The sequence below is a fragment of the Patagioenas fasciata genome, chromosome 12 (assembly GCF_037038585.1).
Source record: "Patagioenas fasciata isolate bPatFas1 chromosome 12, bPatFas1.hap1, whole genome shotgun sequence".
NCBI lineage: Eukaryota > Metazoa > Chordata > Aves > Columbiformes > Columbidae > Patagioenas > Patagioenas fasciata.
The window spans coordinates 10,882,905-10,905,288 of NC_092531.1; the positions used below are offsets into that span (position 1 = coordinate 10,882,905).

Genomic DNA, 22,384 nt, shown 5'->3' on the forward strand with positions numbered 1-22,384 from the left:
ACAATGTGCCTTTGTGCTTTTAGAGGTTATAGGCTTGGATTACTAGATCAGTAACTGGTGGATCTTAAATTCATACTTCAACACACCTACAAAACATTCTACAAAAAACAACTACTAGAAGAACTTTAAAATGTATTTAGAAGGAAGCTTAAAATTCTATGTTCATGCTTTGTACCTAAAACGTTTTCTGGTTTTTTATGTGGCTGACAGAAGGGGGTTGGTACACAGCTTTATCGTTCAGACTTCTTAGGGCTATTGGTTAAAAAGTTTTCTCATTCAAACATGCTACAGGCTCAAGTATCTTAGTCTCCAAGTATATCTTAACAAAACTATTTTTAAAAACTAATATTACAAAAAATCAACTATATACATTTTGAGTCCTCCTTTTAAGTACAGTTCATAACATGTTTCTGTGTTGAAAAGGACTCTGGAAAGAAATGAAAGCGAACATCTCAAATATTAAGTCAGAAGACCTGAATCATCCCATTCTCAAGAGATCTGTCGTACCCTGGAACAAGCAACTCCAGTCTTGAGTCTTCAACACCTAGCACAGCTCCTACAGTACCTCCACCTCTGCAGCAATCTTCCCTTTTGCTTTTAACTCCTTTAGTGAAGCTTAGCACTCGGATTCTGAGAGCCTTTAATCCTTACAATACTTGTTTTCTGTTTACACCATATAGTTCGTGTTTGCGCTGTAACTTTTGATTTAATCATACTTGTTCTTTTTAAACCGTAAAAATATGGAAGCCAACTCTGCAATTTAAAGGTAAAAATTGCTATCGTTAACATTTATTATAATACGAGCTATACCTACATCTATACAAACACGAACATGGTCAGTACTGGTACATTATATGCGTATGTGTACAGTGACTTCCCCCATACCCAACAGCAGCTCATGCTACTCTTGCAACACCCAAACACTGACTGAAAAATTATTTCCTGTTCAGATATGATCAAAAAATCATTTCATCAAACTAAAATAAAATAATTGCATTTAAAATTTACAAGTGGGACAATGTGTAAACTGTAGCCTCTTTTTTGTCAGGGAAACAAACAGCTATACCTGCTTTGATGACCTCAAACATCTTCCTTCTGGCTTACAAACTTACATGAGAAGTATAAGCAAAAAAAAAAGAAATTTAAAAGAATACTGATGCAACTATCACAGAGAACACATTTTTATGTCAATTTCAGTGTGCAAAACTCTTGCTTAAGTCAGTTGAAAACACTCTCAATTCTGACCTTTTGCTATATCCTTTCATTTCAATTTTACTAGGATGACCTTTGTTTTGTAAAATCTTTCTTACTACAAATAAAATCAGAAATGGTAGAAGTACTGAAATATAAGAAAAGACTGGATAAATCTCCAATCAAATGATAAATCATAGCTACAATCACAAGATATTTATCAGCTAAGATAACAATCACTGACATTATTGGAGGTCAATAGAAATAGGGAATATGTTCTTCAGAACACTCGTTTCAGTTTAAATCTAAATTAAAAAACAAAATGGCATGCAATTGTAAAACCCCTGTGTTATACTTTTAATAAGTTTGAGTGATAGCCTTGTCACACAACCAAGCTTCTGTATGGGAAAAGCCCTGCAATTTCACTTGACTTCTTTTTAAACATAGTATTTTACCTCCTATTTTCAATTGCTTCATGTAGCATTTCAAGGAGCTCACAGATGGCTGCTAAGTTCTGTCCAAAAGCCATTACAATGGCACAAGATGAAAAATAAGGAGTTTGTAAAGTATTTCATAAAACTCAGAATATAGCATTAATGAGGGTATATTAAAATGATCCCTGAGTGAAGGTAACAAAATACTAATCTGAATAAAGGAACTGGAACTCCAGAACCTTTCTTTTCTGTGATCTGCTGCCCCTAGGCTGGACTTGCAAACTATTCACTGGCATGGCAACAATCAACTCCATCTGTTAAAAAATGATCTCTTACAGATGGTTTCCAAGCTAACAGCACTGTGTTGTATTTTTCCATTTAATTGGCAAAATCAGCTTTCATATAGATATCCTTGAGATCTACACTGCAAACATTAAAAGTAATACAAACAATAAGGAGAAACACTCTCAGATTTGATGTTCTGTATCCCTATCACTGATAAATCTAGCTCTCCCAACAGAGTAGAAAAGACACTTGGCATGATTTTATGTTTCTCAAATATACAATCGCTCAGTAACATTTTTTTTCTTTATCGTTCACCCTTCCTTCCTTCTTCGCAGTCTGCAGGAAGTACTTTTAACACTAAAGAAAGCCTAAGCTCTGGCTAAGCCTTCATACTGAGCATTTTAACGAAATCAATCTGTACAGGACACTACGCTTAGTGCTTTCCTAGAACTCACTGTCAATATTTAGAAACTAAAATCAAGTTTTTTTACCATGCATTTAGTAATTCCTCAGGGAGGCAAGTAAGCTGCCTTTATGTATGCTGTTATGGTTTGTCATTTATAAGCTATAAAATCCATCTCTACATTTTACAGGAAAAAAAATCACTAACTTATCAAACCTTGATATTAGTCGGAATATAGTCCAGAACACAGCAGATGAAGAAAATAAGATTCAACATTGAAAGGAAATCACATAATTAATATTCCTAAACTACCCTGAAAATACCAACCTTCATTTTTTCTGTATCCTGAAAATGAAAAACTATACACATGTATGAAATTATAATACTGCTTACCCTTCTGCAAAAGGCTGTAATTTCTTCTCTATTGCACAACAAATACCTTTAACATCAAAACAGAAGACTTTTCACCGGTAAACCATTAAATATTCAAAGTAATTTTCTCCTAGAGGTTGAATTAAACATGACTTGAGTTTTCAGCTTCCAATTTATAAAGCTATTTAGAAGTGCTATATAAACACAAGGGAAAGTAATTTTCTCCAACTATTTGTACAATAATTCCTCAGAAGAACAGTAAGAGAGAAAATAGAACCAGAACACACGTGAAAGTTTTCATAACTGGCAGATTTACAAACATGAAACATCCCACATACTTGTTAGAAAAGTCATTACAATAACAGCTGTCATTCTTACTACCAAGGGCAGCTCTAACGAACTAGAGACGATCAAATTATTAGAGGGTAGCAAGAAGATCATGTTCAGACTAAACCACAGAGACAAAACAGGCTCAAGCTAAAAAGGAGCACGTAAAGTTCGTTCTAGCAACATAAAGTGAAAATACTATTCCATTAGCTGACAGGAAAACAACTTTCATTAAAAACTCTCTAACCTTTTCTATAAAAACACCTTTTTGACACTTTCAAAAAATAATAGTTATGAGTAGCTATTTAGCACTGTTAACAATTCCAGAGTAGGTACGCAAATCAGAAAATACTGAGGTTGGTGGTTTGTTGTTTCGTGGGTTTTTTTTGTTTGGTTGGTTTTTTAATTATTATAATGTCCATTTGCAGCTAGACAGCATTAGAGACGCTGCTGGAATGTAGTTTCCAGCTTAGTGTTATCCAAAAGGAATCCAGTTTCTTGTGCTCAGAGAGCTCCACAAGATGAACCAAAGCACAGTGTGGAAACAAATCCATCATTAATTTTGAAAGTACACATCTGAACCAAAACATTACTGTGGAGGCACACTGAGATAATCATCCAGGCATGACCTAAAGTTGGGAGACACAACAGTAGAATGGTCTAAGAATTTTGATAAATTAAAAAGCAAGTATTTCAAACAGGAAATTAAAACTGGTTTGCAAATCAGGAAGTTCTAATGCTGTTGAAAAGAAGAGAGTAATACTTCAGTATATAAGGGGTTCAAACCAGCAGAATGAAAGGAAAACTGCAAAAGAGGACCTGAGGACTAGTTTAATCAGGAATAAAAATATAAGTAAAAAGGTGATAGAGGAACATTAAAAGACAGACAACACCTGGGAACAAATCAGCAGGAGTGTTATATGTATAAAATAAACAGTATCGATTCTGCTGTGATAGGCATGGTGAAGATTCTCAGCAAGAATACCCTGCCCAGCTTGGCCATCATACTTCATTAAGTCCAGATACTGTAGAGAATACTGATCAGAAATAAAGTTGCCAAAATTATATCTAGGTGAAGCTAGAAAGACCTGGTTTTGTTTACCCAGGTTAAATAGTGGAAGTTTTCTTGTGGGTTAAAAACCCACAACAAATAATACTTTTTAAAAAAATCATGTGCACTTGTGTCCACTGAATATGAGTAAAAAAAAAAAAAAAAAAGTCAGGCTAAACTTGCAGCAAAGATTTACACTACATGTTAGGATATATACAGTAAATATATGAAAATCTTTAAGCAAGGAGTCATCTGATGAAAGCAGGCAAAAATATAAGCAGCATCTCACGAGTCACCAACTGCTGCAAAAATAAGTCTTATAGTCTTACCTGCTAGAAACCAGGTGTCTGACTGTGCATCTATTTCCCGTGTTATGATTTAAGAGCAATCAGAGATAGCTAAGAAGATAGATATGAAGCACAGAAATAGCTAAGTGCTGAAAGAGGTTACCTAACAGGTTACAAAGTTTTCTTCATTAGATGAATTTAAGAATATCTAAACAAACCCCCAATTTGAGATGCTGTTGTTTACAGATGGATCTCACAGTAGATGAGCTGTTGAGACACATTCCAGACACACATTTCTATAATTTTCTATTTTCTATCACTAAAAAAAACTTGATATTTTATTTTAGTGTGTATACACACACACACAGAGTATGTTTGTCTATATTTGTAATATTCATTTATTTTCAAAATCATATTTCAAAAAATCTGCATGTATTTATCAGACATTCCTATTTATCAAGGAAACATCATAATTCACAGAGAATGCAGTTTACCACTCCTTTAGTACCTTTAAGCAGCTTTGCTTGTGCACTTATAGTGAATAGGAAGCAAGCAATGTTTCTTTGCACCCTCCCAAGTATCACCAGTATTTACTTCGGGATTCCGAAATCCTGTATCAATTCCTACAGTTAAAGATGTCGGAGCTTTCAAAATTCTTTACCAAACAATTTGATGGTGAAATCCAACACAGGTCTAAAAGTTAAAACAAAATTAGCAATTATCTCTAAATATAGAACGACTATAAGAGGACTGGCCAGTGTTTAAAAATTATGAGAGCCAACACTGTTCTTTGGCATCAGCACTAGCTGGTGTTGCTAAGCTACTGCTGCTGCCCAGACAGTTATACACCATCAAGTATTTAATTCATGCAGGCCAGTGGTCTGAAAAACCACCACACACACACACAAAACCAAAAAAACACTCAACCAACACACCACACACAATACAGAAAAAAACCACCACAACCTAACCAGTCCACTCTTAAAAGATCAGCTTTCACTTTATGCTGTACTAGTTTGTTCCAACATCATGTTCTATTTTATATATGTATATAAAATAATAATAATAAAAAACCTCAACCCACTAAAAAAAAAAATAGTTGTGCAGAAATTATTTTTAAATTTAAGAGAGTTACTTCCGTATGTTTGTAATTCCACAGGATTATAAATGGTCAAGCTATTCATCTACTAATGCTACTATTATAATCCTAGATTTCCATGATAATATTTCTTGCATTATCAGTTAATACACTCCCTAAAGCCTTGCTACAGATTAGCGGGTCAGTGAAACAACAAAATTCAGTGTCTCTGCAACTCACTTTAGTCATTTTTAAAATATATGGGCAGATTAGGCCACAAGAATTTTTAATTTCTCAGGCAAAGAAGGGAGAGAACTCATCACTATTATAATTATTACAGTTCTCTCAGCACGTTTGTACAACCTTGTTATCCAATGGTACACCATATTTATAGCTTACTAAAATAACAGATCATCACTTGTCAGATGTTGAAATACAGAAGGAACAGATAGCACATTTCTTAAGAAAGTACTTTTGGGATTGAGGAGGTGTGAATCCTGTCTGAGAACACACTATTTGCTTATCCTCATCTTCCCACTCCTCAGGCATTTCAAATGGCAGTTGGGGGAGTAAACATTTCTCCAAGTTAAGTGATAAAAGAATTCTTCAACAGACACCAAATACGCTGATTTTTATATTAAAAAATACATATATTGCCTTATATTTAACTTCTCAAAGAGGTAATGCCCGCTGTTTCTGAGAAATCCACTAAACCACACTTCATCCAAGTAATCTTTACAATTTAAACTAGCTGCATGAGGTATCTTTTTCCATTATAGAGACCCCACCTTTACTAATACACAGGCCCACCTTGCTTTTTTCAGCATATTCCTTGGTAATTGGAAAAGAATGCAATCCTTTTTTGCACATCTATGTTTGTAAAAATTATAAAATCACTTTTGATCTTCTTCAGGCTGATTTCCTCAAAAAAAATTTTTTACTTCATCCTAAGTATCATTACATGTATTTATATCATCAAACCTCTCGTTTTCATGAGAGCCTATTGATTAATATAACCATTATGCATTATTGTTAATCTGCAGACTCCTTGTGGGCATCTAACAAATATAATTGCAGTGACTGTTGAATGTTCTACTTTCAGAAAACAGAACACTTCATAAAGTATCATATAATTTTTAAGTACAAGCTTTTTGCATCATATTCACCTTTAGCATTTTCTATGGTCTATACTTCACACCCATTTGCTCTGCTTCATCCTGTAGGACTGCCTATTTGGCAGGACCTGCTACAACTCTAAACCACAGAATCTATCTCTGGGTGCTCTTAAATCATAACACAGGAAATAGATGCACAGTCAGACACCTGGTTTCTAACAGGTAAGACTACAAGACTTACTTTTGCAGCAGCTGGTGACTCATGAGATGTTGCTTATATTTTTGCCTGCTTTCATCAGATGACTCCTTGCTTAAAGATTTAACTTACTAGCCAAATGATTGAAACAGGTCACAGTTTCAGTGTTGTATTCTATACTGTTTTACCCAAAATATTTTTGCAAAAATATACTCCTAACATTGTGCCTGTCTACCTTCTTAAACCCTACAGAAGAATTACATCAAGAACAGTCTAAATTATCTGTCTGAAATACTTCATCTTGAAGAACTTATGCTGTAGGCAAAGGAGATAAAAATGTCTTGGTTTTACTTCTTCGATGCTATATGGTTAACATACTGAATCAAGATAGCAGAAGTATTTCCAGACCTTTCTGAAATAGGGAATATTGCTTAAAATATTGCTCTACTTTATAAATGAGCTAGTATTCAAGAATTTGGGCTACAGCACCTTACTACATTTCACCAGAGCATTCAATTTGCCATAAGATTCTTTCTCCTGATTAAGTAATCGCCATAGGTACAAGGAAATACATTGTTTAGGGACTCTAATACAGTTCCTAAATATACCCAGCTATAAACAAAAAATCTAATTAATTCTTATATTCCAGGAACTCTAGAGTTAAGCACATGTAGACTCATTTTACATGGGAAAAACTCATTCTTCACAGACCTAGCTTGTTTCATTGATGTTATATAAATCGTAACAGACAAGAATGAAGGGAAAAAATTTTCAGACTATCCCCCCCAAAAAAGAAAAAAATTATTTGTTCCAGAAACATTAAAGACTGAGAAATAACTGTGGCTCTCAAACTAACTCTTCTTTTGCCCATTACTTATCTTCTCTAATTTTCAAAATAGGTCAACTAAACAAATAATACAAGATAATAACTTGTGTAGTTTTGGAACCAAAACAACTGATCCAGAGAAAACCTGAAATTAACTCCAAACAATTCATACTGTAAGGCAAGATTTTAAACTGCCAAGACACAAGAAAGAACTGTCACATGGAAGGACATCTACAGTTTGCGTAGTGCTAAATTATAGTTCCACAAGCAAAAACTGTACTGCTTCAGAGGAAGGTTCAATGTAAGAAATAGAAAATGGCTCTGCTTCCTTCTATCTTCCTTCCAATTACTTTAGATTCACAAACCAATGAAGGATAGGATTGAACACTTCAGACAATCCTCATCTAGACCTGACAGGTATTGCCACAGGGAATGACTTCTAATAGCTGGTTTGATATTCAGGCTTTCAGACATTCGATTGGCAGTAAGTTAGATTAAGGAAGATAAGCACACAGTCTATGTTAAGGAAGATGAGCACATGGTCTCTGGTGGACAGCAAAATGCCATTCTGACGTTGGTTATGCTTATTATCTGTATAACCCTTTATTGTTTGTATTATCATTATTGCTTTTACAGTAAAGGTTCCTTTCTACTCAAAGGGCAAATACCATGTAATAACAGAAATTAGTCTGTCAAATCACAGGGCAAGGTTTTTTTTAAAGCTCAAAGGAAAAGTTGCATTGACTATTTATACTACTTAGCTAGCTACAAAAATGTTTACTGAATAAACATGAACTTCAGAAGCAGATACTAATGCTTTAATATTGTTGCTAGTTACTACATACTGTAATGGTATTTCACAGGATCTCAAAGTACTGTCTGATGATGAAGCTTTATTTCAAATCTATGACCCAATTTCATGAGGAAGGGAAATTTTTAACGGAAGGAAAGGAAGTAATTCCCAAATGACTTCCTAAGTGCTTTAGGCCCAGTATCCTCCCTGTTACACAAGTATAAATACAACAAGAGGCAAGTCTTTCAAGAACTCTTTCAAAAGGCTAATGCCTCCTCTTTTATGAGAACAAGCGCAAAGAATCAGGTATACGAAGGACTTAGGCCTGTATATTAAATCTGACTCCTCCCTACCGTAGGAACACCACTAATGTCCTTCTAAAAGGACAACCATTGCTGGTGTAATTCCTACCTTCATGCATAAAAGGCAACATGGAAAAGTCCTTAACATTTTGCCCAATCTGTACAATGTTATCAGAGACCAAATGTGCACCTGCCACCCCACCTGTCCTCTCTTCCAGTCTTGTCTTCACTATTCTCTCTCTGTACCATGCAGCAGGTTCTCAGATAGAAGTGTCAGAGATGCGACAAGAGACATCCTGTGATCCAGCTGCAAGTTATTCCCACATGTACAGACACAATGATAATATGTACTCAAGGGCATGAGCTTGGTATTTAACATTTATTACTTTCCTTCTCCCTCTCTTTCTTTTTCCCCAAATTGTTTTGGCGCTTCCTATGTTCTGATTTTAATATGTTATCTTAAGCATGGAAGTTATTTATACCATTCAGATGTATTTAAATAAACCTCCATTCCCTAAATAAACTTGTTTCACGTATCCTCTATAACCGAATATTTGCAAGCAAAGCTCTGAGAAATACTCTTATTTGATTGACCTTTTGTTCTTTACATGTAATAAAAACGTATTTCATGTGAAATTCTATTTTGTTTAAAACTACTGCAAAATAAAAATTCAAATCTAACACATCTTGGATCAACACTGCTCTTACAGAAAGTAACTGTAAAGGCAGAAAGGAGTACAAGGGCATCCATTTGTTTCAAGACATAGGCTGATCAATACACTGTCCTCATTATTACCATTGATGACAGATACAATAACCTTTCAGAATCAAAACATGTACCTCTCAGCTGCCAATGAGCAAGCAAGAAGAGGCTTGACTACTCTTCAGCTTGAGATCCCATACTTTCATTACAAATTTTCTAAATATAATTTTTACTTTAAGAAAAGGATGATCAAAACTGAAACTTCACACAACAATGCGTAACTGGTCTTCCGCCCTGCCCTGGGGAAAATTTCTATTTAAGTGGAAAAATGTAAAGAGCTAGGACAGCAGCTTGGTAGGCTGGATTGCCTGGGACATGTGAAACAGACTGAGGTCCCTTCACACCAATGCAAACACAGGACTTGAGCCTTTGCTTCCTTCACTCTTCGTGATCCATGAACACCACGCTTCTAGTTACATAGACACACTGCAGCATTTCATTTTTTTAGCCTGATTTTTCACAAGTTTTCAAAAGTTTTTAGATTTAGCCTCTGGAAAGTTAACATTTGTTTGAATCATAGTTACTTTTACTATTTGACAAACCCACTTTCTCCCAGTGTCATTTTCAGAATAACATCCCAGTCAGTATGCTAGCCACACATTCATAGCACTACTTTAAGGAGTATGTTTTCAAAAGGTCTTGATTATTGTTTACAGAGTGAGAAATGGAAAACCTCCTAGTTTAGTACCATTGATGAACAAATGCTTTCACTGCTATCACAAAAAAATATCATTCAGTTTAACTTTTCTGCTAGAATGATAATCACTAGAACGGATAACAGATAATTACTTGTGTTTATTATTGACAAATGACATTGTCCATTGGCTCTTTACTATGAATGCTGAAATAAGACCTTTTTTTTTTTTAACTAAAGAGCAATTTTACTTTCTGTATCAGTCCAAAAATCCACCACAAATCTTAAAAATAGCTGCATTCACAATTTCCACCTAGATGAAAACAAGTTTGTTCTCTCAAGGGTGAATATAAAAGTGACATTATAAAGCTACAGGTTTATTATCTCACAGTGCCTCTGGATTAAGTGTTTCCAGCTTAAAAAGACCTGTTTTTATCTTGCCTGGCACTGAAGGCTTATCTAAAATCTTCAGATTAAGCCATACTCTTTTCTGCTAAAAACAGTAGCAAAAACAATCTTGTAAGTAAATTAAATCCTCACATGAAAATAATTCTGCTGAGATAAACTCTGTATAGCTGACAGGAATAACAAGGATCTTGCAATGTTAGCAACTTTTACTTCATCAATTAAACACAAAAGTTTAAACCTGTAATGCTGTTTCAACTATTCATGTTTATATCGAGCTGTTGTAAAGATCAGAAAACAAAAAGTCACATTCAGTGTACCTTTGAAGAATATGGGGTTTTTTTGCTTGGCAAAGTTCTTACATTTTCTCTTTTTTATATGGATACCACAACAATGACGAGTTGATACTTGTTAGAATATTATAAAATTAATCTTTTTTTAATCATAATTATCTGAAAACAATGTCTCGTAAGTGATTCAGCAGTAATTCAGATAAGTATTTCTTCATTTACTGCAACTTAGCTCAACAGCAAGCAAAAAACAACACACACAGAGCACTGGGATCTGGTCCTCAGAACTGGCTATTTCACTCTGAAGACTTGCATCAAATTACAAAATGTAAATGTAACCAGTATGGAATAAAATTCTACCTAGTAGAAAAGATTACTAGTAATTTGTAAGGCATTTGCATCTGCTGCACAATTCTGGAGTTTTCAGATTGGCCTTGCAGGTTCTACCTGAATTAGCAATGACTAAATGGAACAGGAGCAAATCTGTTTGCAAAAGAACTCTTAAGAAGAAAGCATCCACACTACACACATATTGGATGGGTGACTGCTTCAGACAAGCTCTAGTCTGGTCCCAAGACTTGATACCTATCAGCAATCTAATTACATTTTCTATGCACTTAAAGGACATCTTTCAGTTTTATTTTATCCCCCACAAGTCAAGTTTGCATGCTCTGAGAAAGCTCCACAATGTGAATGAACACTGCGTGGGAGCACATACATGATCAGAACTGAAAGACTGATACAGACACAACCACAGACTACCAAAAATGACAATGACAAAATAGACTGAACTTTCAAACAGCATGAGCAAGTTTAAACGGATTATGAACACACTTTTCTTATAAATCCAGATTGTAGCCTCTGGTTATGGGACAGAGACTGTAATTCTGCGACTTTGCCAAAGAGGGAAAGCCTGGTTTTGGGGCATTTTTGAGCTTAAAATGTTGCCTGCAAATAATTTATGATGCTCTAAACGTTTAAGTACTGCTCAGCTGCAAATTCCTAGCCTTTCCACATTTGTCTAGTATTCCCTTAAAGCAGTATGGTTACTCCCACGCAGCAGAGGTAATGGCCACACCATGTTCTGTTGATAGACGACTATATTTCTTCAAATACACCACTTAAATAGATATGCTCCTGTAAGGTAAATATTTCCATGCAGTTTACATCTTGCAGAGTTCCATTATCGATTCTGCCCTTTGATTCCAGAAGGCACAGGAGTGAGCACAAAAATGAATTGTGAAAGAATAGCCAATTAAGAACGATAATTCACAACTCATTCCTTCACTAAGTTGCAACATACAACTAAAATGGAGGTGTAATAAGTTCAGCAGCTGCTAATGACTGGATAATCAACCTTGGAAATGCCCACTTCAACTGAGCTACTTATCTATTCCCTAGTTTCTCAGTAGACTGTAACACACATCTCGTTGTTATAAGTTTCAGGGCAGTATTTACAGTCGATACAGCAAATGCTTACATATTTCCAATAAAAAAGAAGGTATGGAAAGGACAACCAGAATTCAGGAAAAATACTTCATTCCTAAAGAGACTAAGACATACACACATCTATCTACTAAACACTTGAAACAAACAAAAATCTTATATCAGCCTTATGCTGATACAAGAGACTTACTCAAAATGTAATGTTATTCTGCAGTCTAGCTGCTTACAGAAAAACTAAGACTTCAGAACACAGGTAACTGATTATAAGGGTTTTTTTTTAAGCTATTTCTTCAGCGGATTGGACACTTGCCTCCCTGCCCTCCCACCCATATCATAATAGCGCATCTTTGCTTTCTTCAACTATTCCTTCCTGTAACACAAGAAGTTTTTAAATCAATTTGCATGATCGAGTGCTTCTCAATCACATAAGGCTTAAACAACAGAATATACTCAGAAGCAATAAAAGCTTAATTGCCTCATGAAACAAATAATGCTGGCCTCCATGAGTCTGTTATTTTCCAGTGCACTGTAGACAAGAAATCTCAAGGTTACACTTGGCCCAAAATCCTTAAGAAGTTACAAATAGCCATTTTACTATGTATAGTTCAAAGAATATAATAAAAAAGGAACACTGTCTTCTTCCCAAGTGTTCTTCCTCTTTCCAGCTGTCAAATTTGTTATCATTCCATCTGGATATGGAAACATTTTCATCCATGAATCCACCGTTCCAAAGCCCTGTCTTATCATGGGCTTCAGAAAGTACAGAGAATGCACCCCACGATTCTTACTTCTTATGATTATATGCACGTATGATCTCCTCTTGTACACCAACACCTTAGGTTTTAACTGACATTTAGTAACAGGTTATAACACCCTTATTCCATTTTTTTGTCTGTCACACAATATTTTAATGATGTACAAATCATTAATGCTACGAAAATTAATAATGATCAGTTACCTAGATAAGACACATTGCAACTTTTGTGACCTTTATGAAGGAAAGAGGCAAGCCCATGCAGGTAACATTGATGATTTTTCACTAATACTGTGTACCAGCAACATACATGCCTAGCAGGCTTTCCTGAGACACTAAGTTCCAGATAGTTGACTTTTTTCCCCAGCTTGCTCATATTTGAAAGCCCTAACAAACTCACAAAACAAAGGAAAAGTATGGTTAAGGTGTTAGTTACTCCAAACCATGCAGGAGAGTCAGAAAAAACAGGGATGGCGGCCTAACTAAAGCAACAGCAGTAGACAGTAATAGACAAATCTCAAAGAAACAGCATTAGCGCAATTATTTTACAAGAATATGTAACCGGAGGTTTTGCTACAGGCAGCTAAAGCTGTTACTGCATATTGCAATTCTTAAATGAGGAGCTAACAGTGATCAGTTCAACACTGTGTAAGTGCATTGCTTTCCTCTAGCTGCTCCCATTTTGTGACTATCACACCGCCTAAAACCTACCATGCATCATTAGCCAGATCCAGTAGTCACTCATTTATTGGAAAAGATACTGTGAACAGGCAAAAGACAGGTTAACAGATCACTTGCAGGATTTCTGAGGCGATCAATTTCCTGGTCTTCTAAATTTCATGAATCTGAAACAAGGAACATCGAGATAACTGTTCTAGTGTGTGAGATGCATTGTCTTTCAGGAATGGCATAAGATCTTCAACAGTCACATAGGGAAATCTGTTCCATTTGCTCCCTGTATCCAACTCTCTTTGATAATCTGCATGAGAGGTCTGGTAAGTCTACTGAAGAGGAAAAAATTTCTGTGCAGAAATCTACGTACTCAATTCCCAAACTGGCATTACCAACTACTTCCAAAAGAAGCCCAAAGTAATATAAATATTTACAGATACAGGACACGGCCTTAGCCAGAAAAACACGTTGAAGAATAACAAATTGTACACAACAGACTGATCATCATGATCATGGAGTCCACAGGTTTGAAATCTAACATTAGCACAATCATTTACAGAGAAGAGATCTGGTCAGATCATCTTATCCAGACAGCCAATAACTTCACTGTGGTTACAAAAGATGTTCAGGAACATTTCTGATGATTTAAGCAAATTCAAGGAAAAATAAGTTTCATCTAAGAAAGCTGTAGGTTAAGCACTCAAGTACCAGGGGTGCTCAAAACAACCAACCTTACTATATACTCTCATAGAAAAGGATAGGGCACGCTCGGAGCTGTGATGGACATTTTGATCAAAATTACTCTACAGCCATGGCAAAGTTTAATTTACACCTACAGAAGGTGGACAACAAAGCTACCATTTAAGTCCTAGATTTGAAATGACCAGCTCCGAGACAAAGAAATGACACGAGTTAGCAGATTTTACAAGTTCAGTATATAAAATACATATCACTTGGTAATAGCAGTAATTTTATTATCTCCCAAAGAGCTTACCTCTTCTTTCACAGTAACAGACTCTCTTGGCAGCAAATTTTTCACGCAAACTAAAGCTCATTTCTTTGAGCTACAAATACAATCACCCTAGTACCTCCTTTATTTCACCTGACCATCCCCAGCAATAATAGAAAACCCTGAAAGGGAAAGAAAAAGGGGAATGGAAGAAGGAAAAAAAATCTGTACCTGAAATGGGTAAGGAGATAAACACTATAGCTAACAAATCATCTTTGTTGTAATCTCCCCTTCACTCCCACAATGATTCTGCATAGGAGCGTGCTAAAACAGCCTGCTGCATATGAGGAACAACTGGGGTCACAGACCAGTAGAAACTTTCGAAAGTTAACTCCTATATGCATCATCTGAGGGATTTAAACCTATTTTGTACAATGTCATTGAAGAATACAGAAAAGCCTCTACACTCAGCTTTCTCAGTTTATAATGCAGACAAGTATCTAATGTATTTCACATTTTCCATGAGAGGAAAATTGGGTCTGAGTTCACCTTGACAATCTCCCTATATATCCGTTCCCCTTTACAAAGAACACAAAAGACCACGTATGTCACAAACCTTGAAGACATATACTACATGAAAGCTGCTTTTAAACCAGAGTACTTTATCTGTTTTGAACATGGGTTCCAGATGAAAAGAGGCAGAATTGAGAAGACACTTAATAAAAAGGAGAGGCAGTGCAAGATCTTCCAGTAACACACTTCTACACAAAAATACAACCATTGTCAAATAACTATATATAAAAGAAGAGATAGCTTGCGCTTTGCTATATGTTCTTCTAAGATTTCAAGTGTCACAGTATGATTTTAGAAACCTGGATGATCTTATGATTTAACTTTTAATTTCATTAATGCTTTTCTGTATTAGAGATAAATCTAGTCTCTGAGGCTGGTCATTTCCTCTGAATGCTGAGATCAAGGAGCGGCAATGGGGGGTAAAATCCTAATTGGCAACTTCTAAATAATGTCAGGAATTGACTGCAGAGAGCAAGACTTGTCTTTGTAGTCATGCTAACAGAGCTCTATCAGGCCTGCAGTTTGCTAGTGTCCTAACGCTGTTATAGTAACCATAAACGTTAAGCGCACTTAGCTGAAACATTACAATCAATCTGGGCATGTACAAAGCCTGTAAATTACAAACTGCGGTCTTCTTTTGGATTCACGATGGGAAAGACTGAAGAAATATTTTCTCATATTCAAGCAACTATGGACCTAGAGGAGAAACAAAGGACCTTGTCACTGCTTTTGGGAAAAGCTTCCGTGATATACAAAACAGCCTAATTTTGAGAGCTACTCTTCCATGATCAGAATGAGGCTAATATTCAGTTCTTCATGTTCTTAAAAGGATCAAAGACACTTATCTTCATATACCCTATACGGAAAAGCAAATATTTTTACCCAACTGAGAGAATGTGAAGATGAAATTGCCATTCTCCTACATGAAAGACTGCAATGGGAACAAACTGCCTAGCATTGCACCACAGTTTCTAAGACCTTACCAATGATTTCTGCCTGTGCCTGCACATCTAGCCCCCAAATTCCCTTTTGCTCAGTGTGAGGCTGACTCTCATTAATTACCTTAAAATGTCTAAATAAATAATAAAAAAAACCTTCTTAATGTGATTCCAATAAAAGACAAGATAAAGCAAACTGGTATAAAGTACAGGATAAAGCTTAAATAAGTTCTGAATTCTTCATAGTTTCATGAAAATTATAGTGCCTTGTTCTTTAAATAAGCTCTCACTGGTACAGTCACTTGATTTGATTCCAAGAAGAAAGCAAGAAATCAGAACTTTTCCTTGCATTTGATTAGAGAATTTTCTGTGAGGACTGTAATATGCAGCCAATTTTTTTTTTAATCAGCTAGAATGCTAAAAAGTTGGGAAATTATTTTCGAAAACATTTACAAGACTCTTAGCTATTTTTTGCATCCTTCATTTACATTGACAGCGTGGTTGGTGTAAAAAAAAAAAAAAAAAAAAAAAAAGGTCAAGAGTGCCAAGCCTACTCTGGTTTAGGGTGTGCATTTCTAATAAGTAAAAAAATACAGTATATTGCAACCCCCTCGTCTGCCAAAAAAACCCCACCACCAACAACAAAAACCACAACAGGTTCAGAATTGCTACTTGGCCATCAAATAACTCAGTTATTTACTTCCAACATGGAGGGAAGGGGAAGGAAGAAAAAGAAGCAGTTTGAAGGGAGTTAATATTTATACCTGATTTCGGCACCAAGTAAAGGAGAGGACATTTATACTGATTTTCTCTGATGTCACTTAACTCACTTCTGTTTTTTTCAATTGTACTTTCCAGATCCAAGCTGAAAACACTCTTCCACAGAAATGTTTTTCAGCTATGAGTGACAATATACCAAATTTTTGTTGAACCCACTAAATACCTCAAAAGGCTTTTAGAAAAGGCTGTGTAAGGAAGCTAAACCTCAGAAAGTTCTTCAGGGCTCACCATATTGAAAACTGCTCTGTTTTTCCCTTGTTTCTTAAGACTTAGAGATAAAAGAGATTATGAGGAATATATGGTTCTTCTCATGCTCTGACTGATCATTTATAAGGTAGATTTTGTCAGTTTGGTTGGGTTTTTTTTTTAAATAAGCTCTTAATTCAAGAAACAATATATACCTGCCTCATTCTAATAATAGAGAATAAAGCTTTCTAGTCAACAGTCTTGCAATACTTTCTCCGTGCCTTCTACCAATTCACAACACAGGCTGGAATCACAGCTTCCTTCTCTATGATGAGCAAGTAACAGCCATGAAATTTAACTGGAGGACACACTTTTCGGTGGGTTGCATTACAGAGAGAGGAGCAGAAGGCATCCACGCTCCGAAAAACAGCATATCTTAGAGCATACTGATAACCTCCAGAAGTCTCTTTTCACAAAGATTACAGGAGCAGGGGAAAAAGAAGGTATATTGGGAAAGTTGTGCTTACTGGAATACGCAATCACTTGTGTACATTCCTGTTTGGTCTGTCAAGATAAGAAACCACATCTGCCTAAGCTGTGTTGTTTTATTAGCACATTAATACGTAAACAGCCAGATTCCTAATTTAAAATTCACATCCCATCACAATGAATAGTTGCATACTACCTTACAGAGGTTCAAACTCAAAAGAATGTGATTATTACAATATCAAAGCTACTAGTATAAACTCATGTTTCTTTTCAAGACTATAAAAAATCCTGGTAAAATCAACAAAAATATCTAACTAACTTATGCAAAACTACACTTCCTCTCTGAGAGACTCAAAAAATGTGCTGAATAAGAGCATATTGAACAGTTATTTTTGAAATTACACTATTTCTGCCACATCATACATTCAAAACTGAATAACCCAAATCATTTATTTAACAGTTCTGGTTTCCAACAAGCACTTTTAATGCTGAAAAATCCCTGGTCCATTAAAAGAACTGAAAAGACATACTTGAAATCAATAACGCATAAATTAAACGGAGAAAATCTTCACCAAAAATGCAGAGTCTGTTACTAGTGCCTTAAGAGATATCTAGGTCTTCATAACTGTCAGGTCTCATTTGAGTGTTTATGAGAAACCTTCATAAACCAGCATTACCCTAACGCATCCATGTGTGCATTATATCCATACACACATGTAAACTGACAATCAGCACTGAGTGAGGCCAGCTGTCAACTTTTTTTTTTTAAACTTGTGCTAGCAGGACACAATGGAAAGTCAACAAGAAATTCACACAGGAGTCAGGACCCAGATTTTGCATTCAAAACAAAGGAGCTTTTCCCTCGGATACCCAGTCCCACTGGAGCAACATCCTCTCGTGGCAGGAGCTTTGGGTGCCCCAAAGCCACAGGCCCTTCCAGTTCCCCCGGTGCACCTGTGCTCTCCTCAGCAGAGCAGTCTTCCATGCTGGTGCACATCTTAAAACCTGCTGATGATGTGCTCATCTCATTTTACTACCTGAATTTACATCTGAGCACGTGCCCATGCCGAGACCTTGAGAAAAGACCGTAACTCAAGGTGAACTCTCTACCAATGTCCGAATCTGAGGTGACACCAGGGACAGCGGCAGTCGGTCAAACGGACACCGATCTCTGAGGCAACGCCAAGGCTTGTAAGCACGACTTCACCGACACTATTGACAAAACACTAAACCACCCTGGCTAACACTTCCACCAACAGAAGCAAACGAGTGCCGCCGAGCTGCTGCCGGGGCTCAGCGACCGGCCGGGCGGAGGAAGCACCAGAACCGCGGTGAACAAGCGCATCCGAACGAGTATTTCTCACCTGCCCGCCCCCATGCCCGGCGGCCGCGCGGCCACACGCAGAGGTGCGGGGCCGGAGTCTCACCTGCCAGCGTCGCTCCTCGGGACCGCCCGGCGGGCGAGGGACGAGGCCCGAAAGGGCCGGTGCCGCCGCCCGCGTCCCGCCCGCAGCCCGGGCTCGCAGCCCTGAGGCGACGCCGGCGGCCTCGCGGCGACCGTTGGGCCCGGCTAACGGCTGCGGGGGCGCGAGGCTGCGGCTCCGCGCGCCCCCCTTCCCGCGCGCCCCGACTCACCGAGAAGCCGGCCCAGAAGGGGCAGGAGTGGCGGACGCGGGCCGAGGTGGTGAGCGCCAGGGCGGCGAAGCTGACGGCCACGATGAGGCAGCCGAGCACCATCTGCGTGACCCCCAGCGCCAGCATGGCCCGCGAGCGGGCGCGGTGCTCGCGCAAGCGGGACAGGCTGCGGGACAGCGCGGTGGGGCTGAGGGAGCGCGCCCCGCCGGGGGGCCGCGCCGGCCCGCCGCCCACCGGCATCCTCCGCCGGGCCCCTCACGGCGCGGCCTCCGCCCGCCCCCCGCGCCCGGCGGGAAGGGCGCGCTCCGCGGGGCAGCCGGGCAGCCGCGGCGCATGGAGGAGAAGCTGCCCAGCCGGCCGGGGCGACCCACGCACCCTTGGCCGAAGCGCGGCAGCCGGCGGGCACAGCCCGGCCCAGCAGGGCGGGACGGGGGCAGCCGCCGCAAACGCGGGGGGGCTGCGGCGAGCCCGCCGGCGGGGGCGGCCTCGGCGCCGCTGGCTGGGCGCACGCCCGGGGAGAAGCGCAGCCCCGCTCGCCAGTCCGCCGCGGCTCCCGTCTCTCCCGCGGAGGAAGGAGGGGACGGGGAGCGGCAGGGAGGGGAAGGGGGAAGGGTTGTTTACGGCCAATGGCGGGCGGAGGCAGCGGCAGGAGGATCGGCAGGAGAATCAGCGGCGGCCGCCGGCGGCCCTGCGCGGGGAGCGGCGTGTGCGAGGCGAGACCCCGCGGCGGGGCCGGGCCGGGCTGCGCGGCACAGCGCCGAGCCGCGGGAGGCGGCAGCAGCCGCAGCGTCCATCTGCCGCCGAGCCCGGGGGACAAATCCCTCCCCCGGCCTTTGTGCTGCAGCGGCACCTGGCAGCCGGGGCCCCCGCGCCCTGCAAGCAGGGTCTTAGTGCCTGGAAAAAGGTACCAGGCTCAGGGACATTTAAACCTTGTTTGGCTCCCCCGGCCCCCAGCAAACTACAACCGAGCCTCAGCTTGCAGCGTCCTTACTGCCAGAAATATAAAACCCACCAGAAGGAGCTTCTGTTCATGAAAACGTCCCTGCCCTGCTGCTGCTCGTGACAACGCTGTCCAGCACGGCAAGGCTACCTACAACACCTGCAGCACATTTAAAAGCTGGTTTCCAGCAGAAGAGAAATCACAATGATATCCTATTGCCTGCAAACACCTAGGCCTGTCGCTGAAAACACACCAACAGAACCCAAAACCAAGAACATCACCTCATGATATAGCAGTATAGTTTAGGTAGTAACCCCATTCCTGGGTTAATGTGTCTGTAGCACCATATTTGGATATATACAGGAATTGGTATGTGCAGTCTACATGCCTGCAATGCCACGATATTCATACAAAAGAAAAAATCTCAACCACCACATGTAAAACAGACTTAAATCTTTGTTCATGAGGTCCCTTGTCTTTTCTTTCAAGAACTCTTCTTTGCACAAAATAGTTTGGTTCCTGGGAAGGAAGTGCTGAGGAAGTGTACCCTAACAGAAAAGCATCAAAAGATTAGGCCCCCTCTTTTTTAATACAATATTCAGATATTTTACTGTAACAGGAAAACAAAATCTTGCTTTTTTTAACTTAAACCGTGATCTGTGCCACGAAACAGATTAGGATAGCTGTCACCCCAAGGTGGCTAAAATACCACTCCAGCACATGTACAAGTAGTATTTTAATCAGGTTCAAAAACACCTGACAAAACTCTACACTGAAGAGAGAGCTGTTTTGCTACAAGTTTTTATTCTAACCCCAAACAGTACTAAATACCAGTAGTAATCAAAAGAAGAGTTAACTTAGTGTCTTAGTTTCTCAGACTGAACATGAAGAGAATGGGAGTCAGAAACAAAACACCACCACACACCCCTCCTTGGCCCAGTGCTCAGCCCCAGATGATGTTCCTGAGTGCTATGTCCCATCTGAAAGCCCAGGAGGAACAGAGAAAGGGGTGTGGGGATGGATGGTATTAGATTCACACAATTTTTATTCATACCAGTTCACACTAAAACGAACTTCCACTGTTTTTATCAAGTACAGGTGTTTACTATCCAGCATTGAAAACATTACTTTTACAGATACCTTTCAAAGTCAAGGAAGAGTCTGTGCTATTCTGCCAAACAGCGTGAAAGGGGCTAGCAAAAAAAACAAAACCCAGAAACAAACTGGACCTGTGCAGTCTTCATGATTAAGCAGCTCATTCTCTGACCAGCCAGAAGTGCTTAAGAATATTCAACAGCAGGACAATTAGAAACCTTATAAAAAATAAATGCATTTAAACCTCTATCTGGGTGCGCTCATTTGAGGAGTAAAATGGCCCTAGGGCTTAGGGAAATTAGGACACATTACACTGGGGTGTGAATTTACATCTCACTAACTCCCTGTACTGATATGATTGTCTGCATTAAGTACAAAGCAATTTACTTCAATTTCCAAGGACTTTGTAACCTGCAGATTAAAAAAAAAAAAAAAAAAAAAATCCACATTCATGGGAGTCCACAGGAGGATGTGAGATTGCAAGACCACATCTCATCCACTGTCTGAACTTCCCATGTGGGTAAGCGCTCAGGTAATCAATGTGTGCACTACTTACAATATGGCCAACTAAGGCTACCAGAAAACAACCATTTTGACTTCCAGTAGCAATCCGCAGGGCTTTAGATTACATCTCGTTCGCTCCAATATTGCTGAGCACTCAAGTGTAGATGGTTATTACTCTAGATCTGACTTTGCTCTGGATACACTTACCATTCTCTGGAGGTTCTCAGTCACTGGATTTGTTTGAGAAAGATTTCAGAGCAATTTGGGACATAGTATCGTCCCTAACTTTAAATGAATTTATTTTGCCGAAGAGATTTTTTAAAAATACTTTCATTGGTATTTTTCAATGTCATATCATTGAGTGTAACTGAAAGTGGTATGCAGTACTGAAATTTCTTCCAGAACTGTAGTAACAAAAGCTTTCTAGTAGCCTTTTTTAATATTTGAGCACTGTAACATGGTAACTTTTAATCTCACAAAAAAGTTGATCATTTCCTGAAGGCAGCCAGAAGGGCACTACCTATCAGACCTTATTATTAGCCTGTTAAAAAACATCAAAACTCAGAAGCCAGCAGGATAATGAACCCACATCAGTGTAATTGTCTCATTACTGTCAGTCTTTACTGGCTCCCAACCACTTCAGAAAGCAGCTTCATACTAGGAACTATATT

General features: G+C 38.8%; 1 protein-coding gene across 3 annotated transcripts in view; it reads right to left on the reverse strand.

Annotated features, from left to right (window-relative positions):
- Nucleotides 1-19,501, reverse strand: part of ENTREP2 (endosomal transmembrane epsin interactor 2) — an 86,808-nt gene extending 67,307 nt beyond the window's left edge. Inside the window, exon 1 of one of the 3 annotated variants that reach the window (XM_065847122.2) lies at nt 19,175-19,501. In XM_065847122.2, the coding sequence (XP_065703194.1) occupies nt 19,175-19,414 (240 nt within the window). In that variant the 5' untranslated portion in view covers nt 19,415-19,501. The remainder of the gene's footprint in view (nt 1-19,174) is intronic. The other 2 variants (XM_065847120.2, XM_065847121.2) reach the window with 2 other exon arrangements.
- Nucleotides 19,502-22,384: the final 2,883 nt, after the last annotated feature.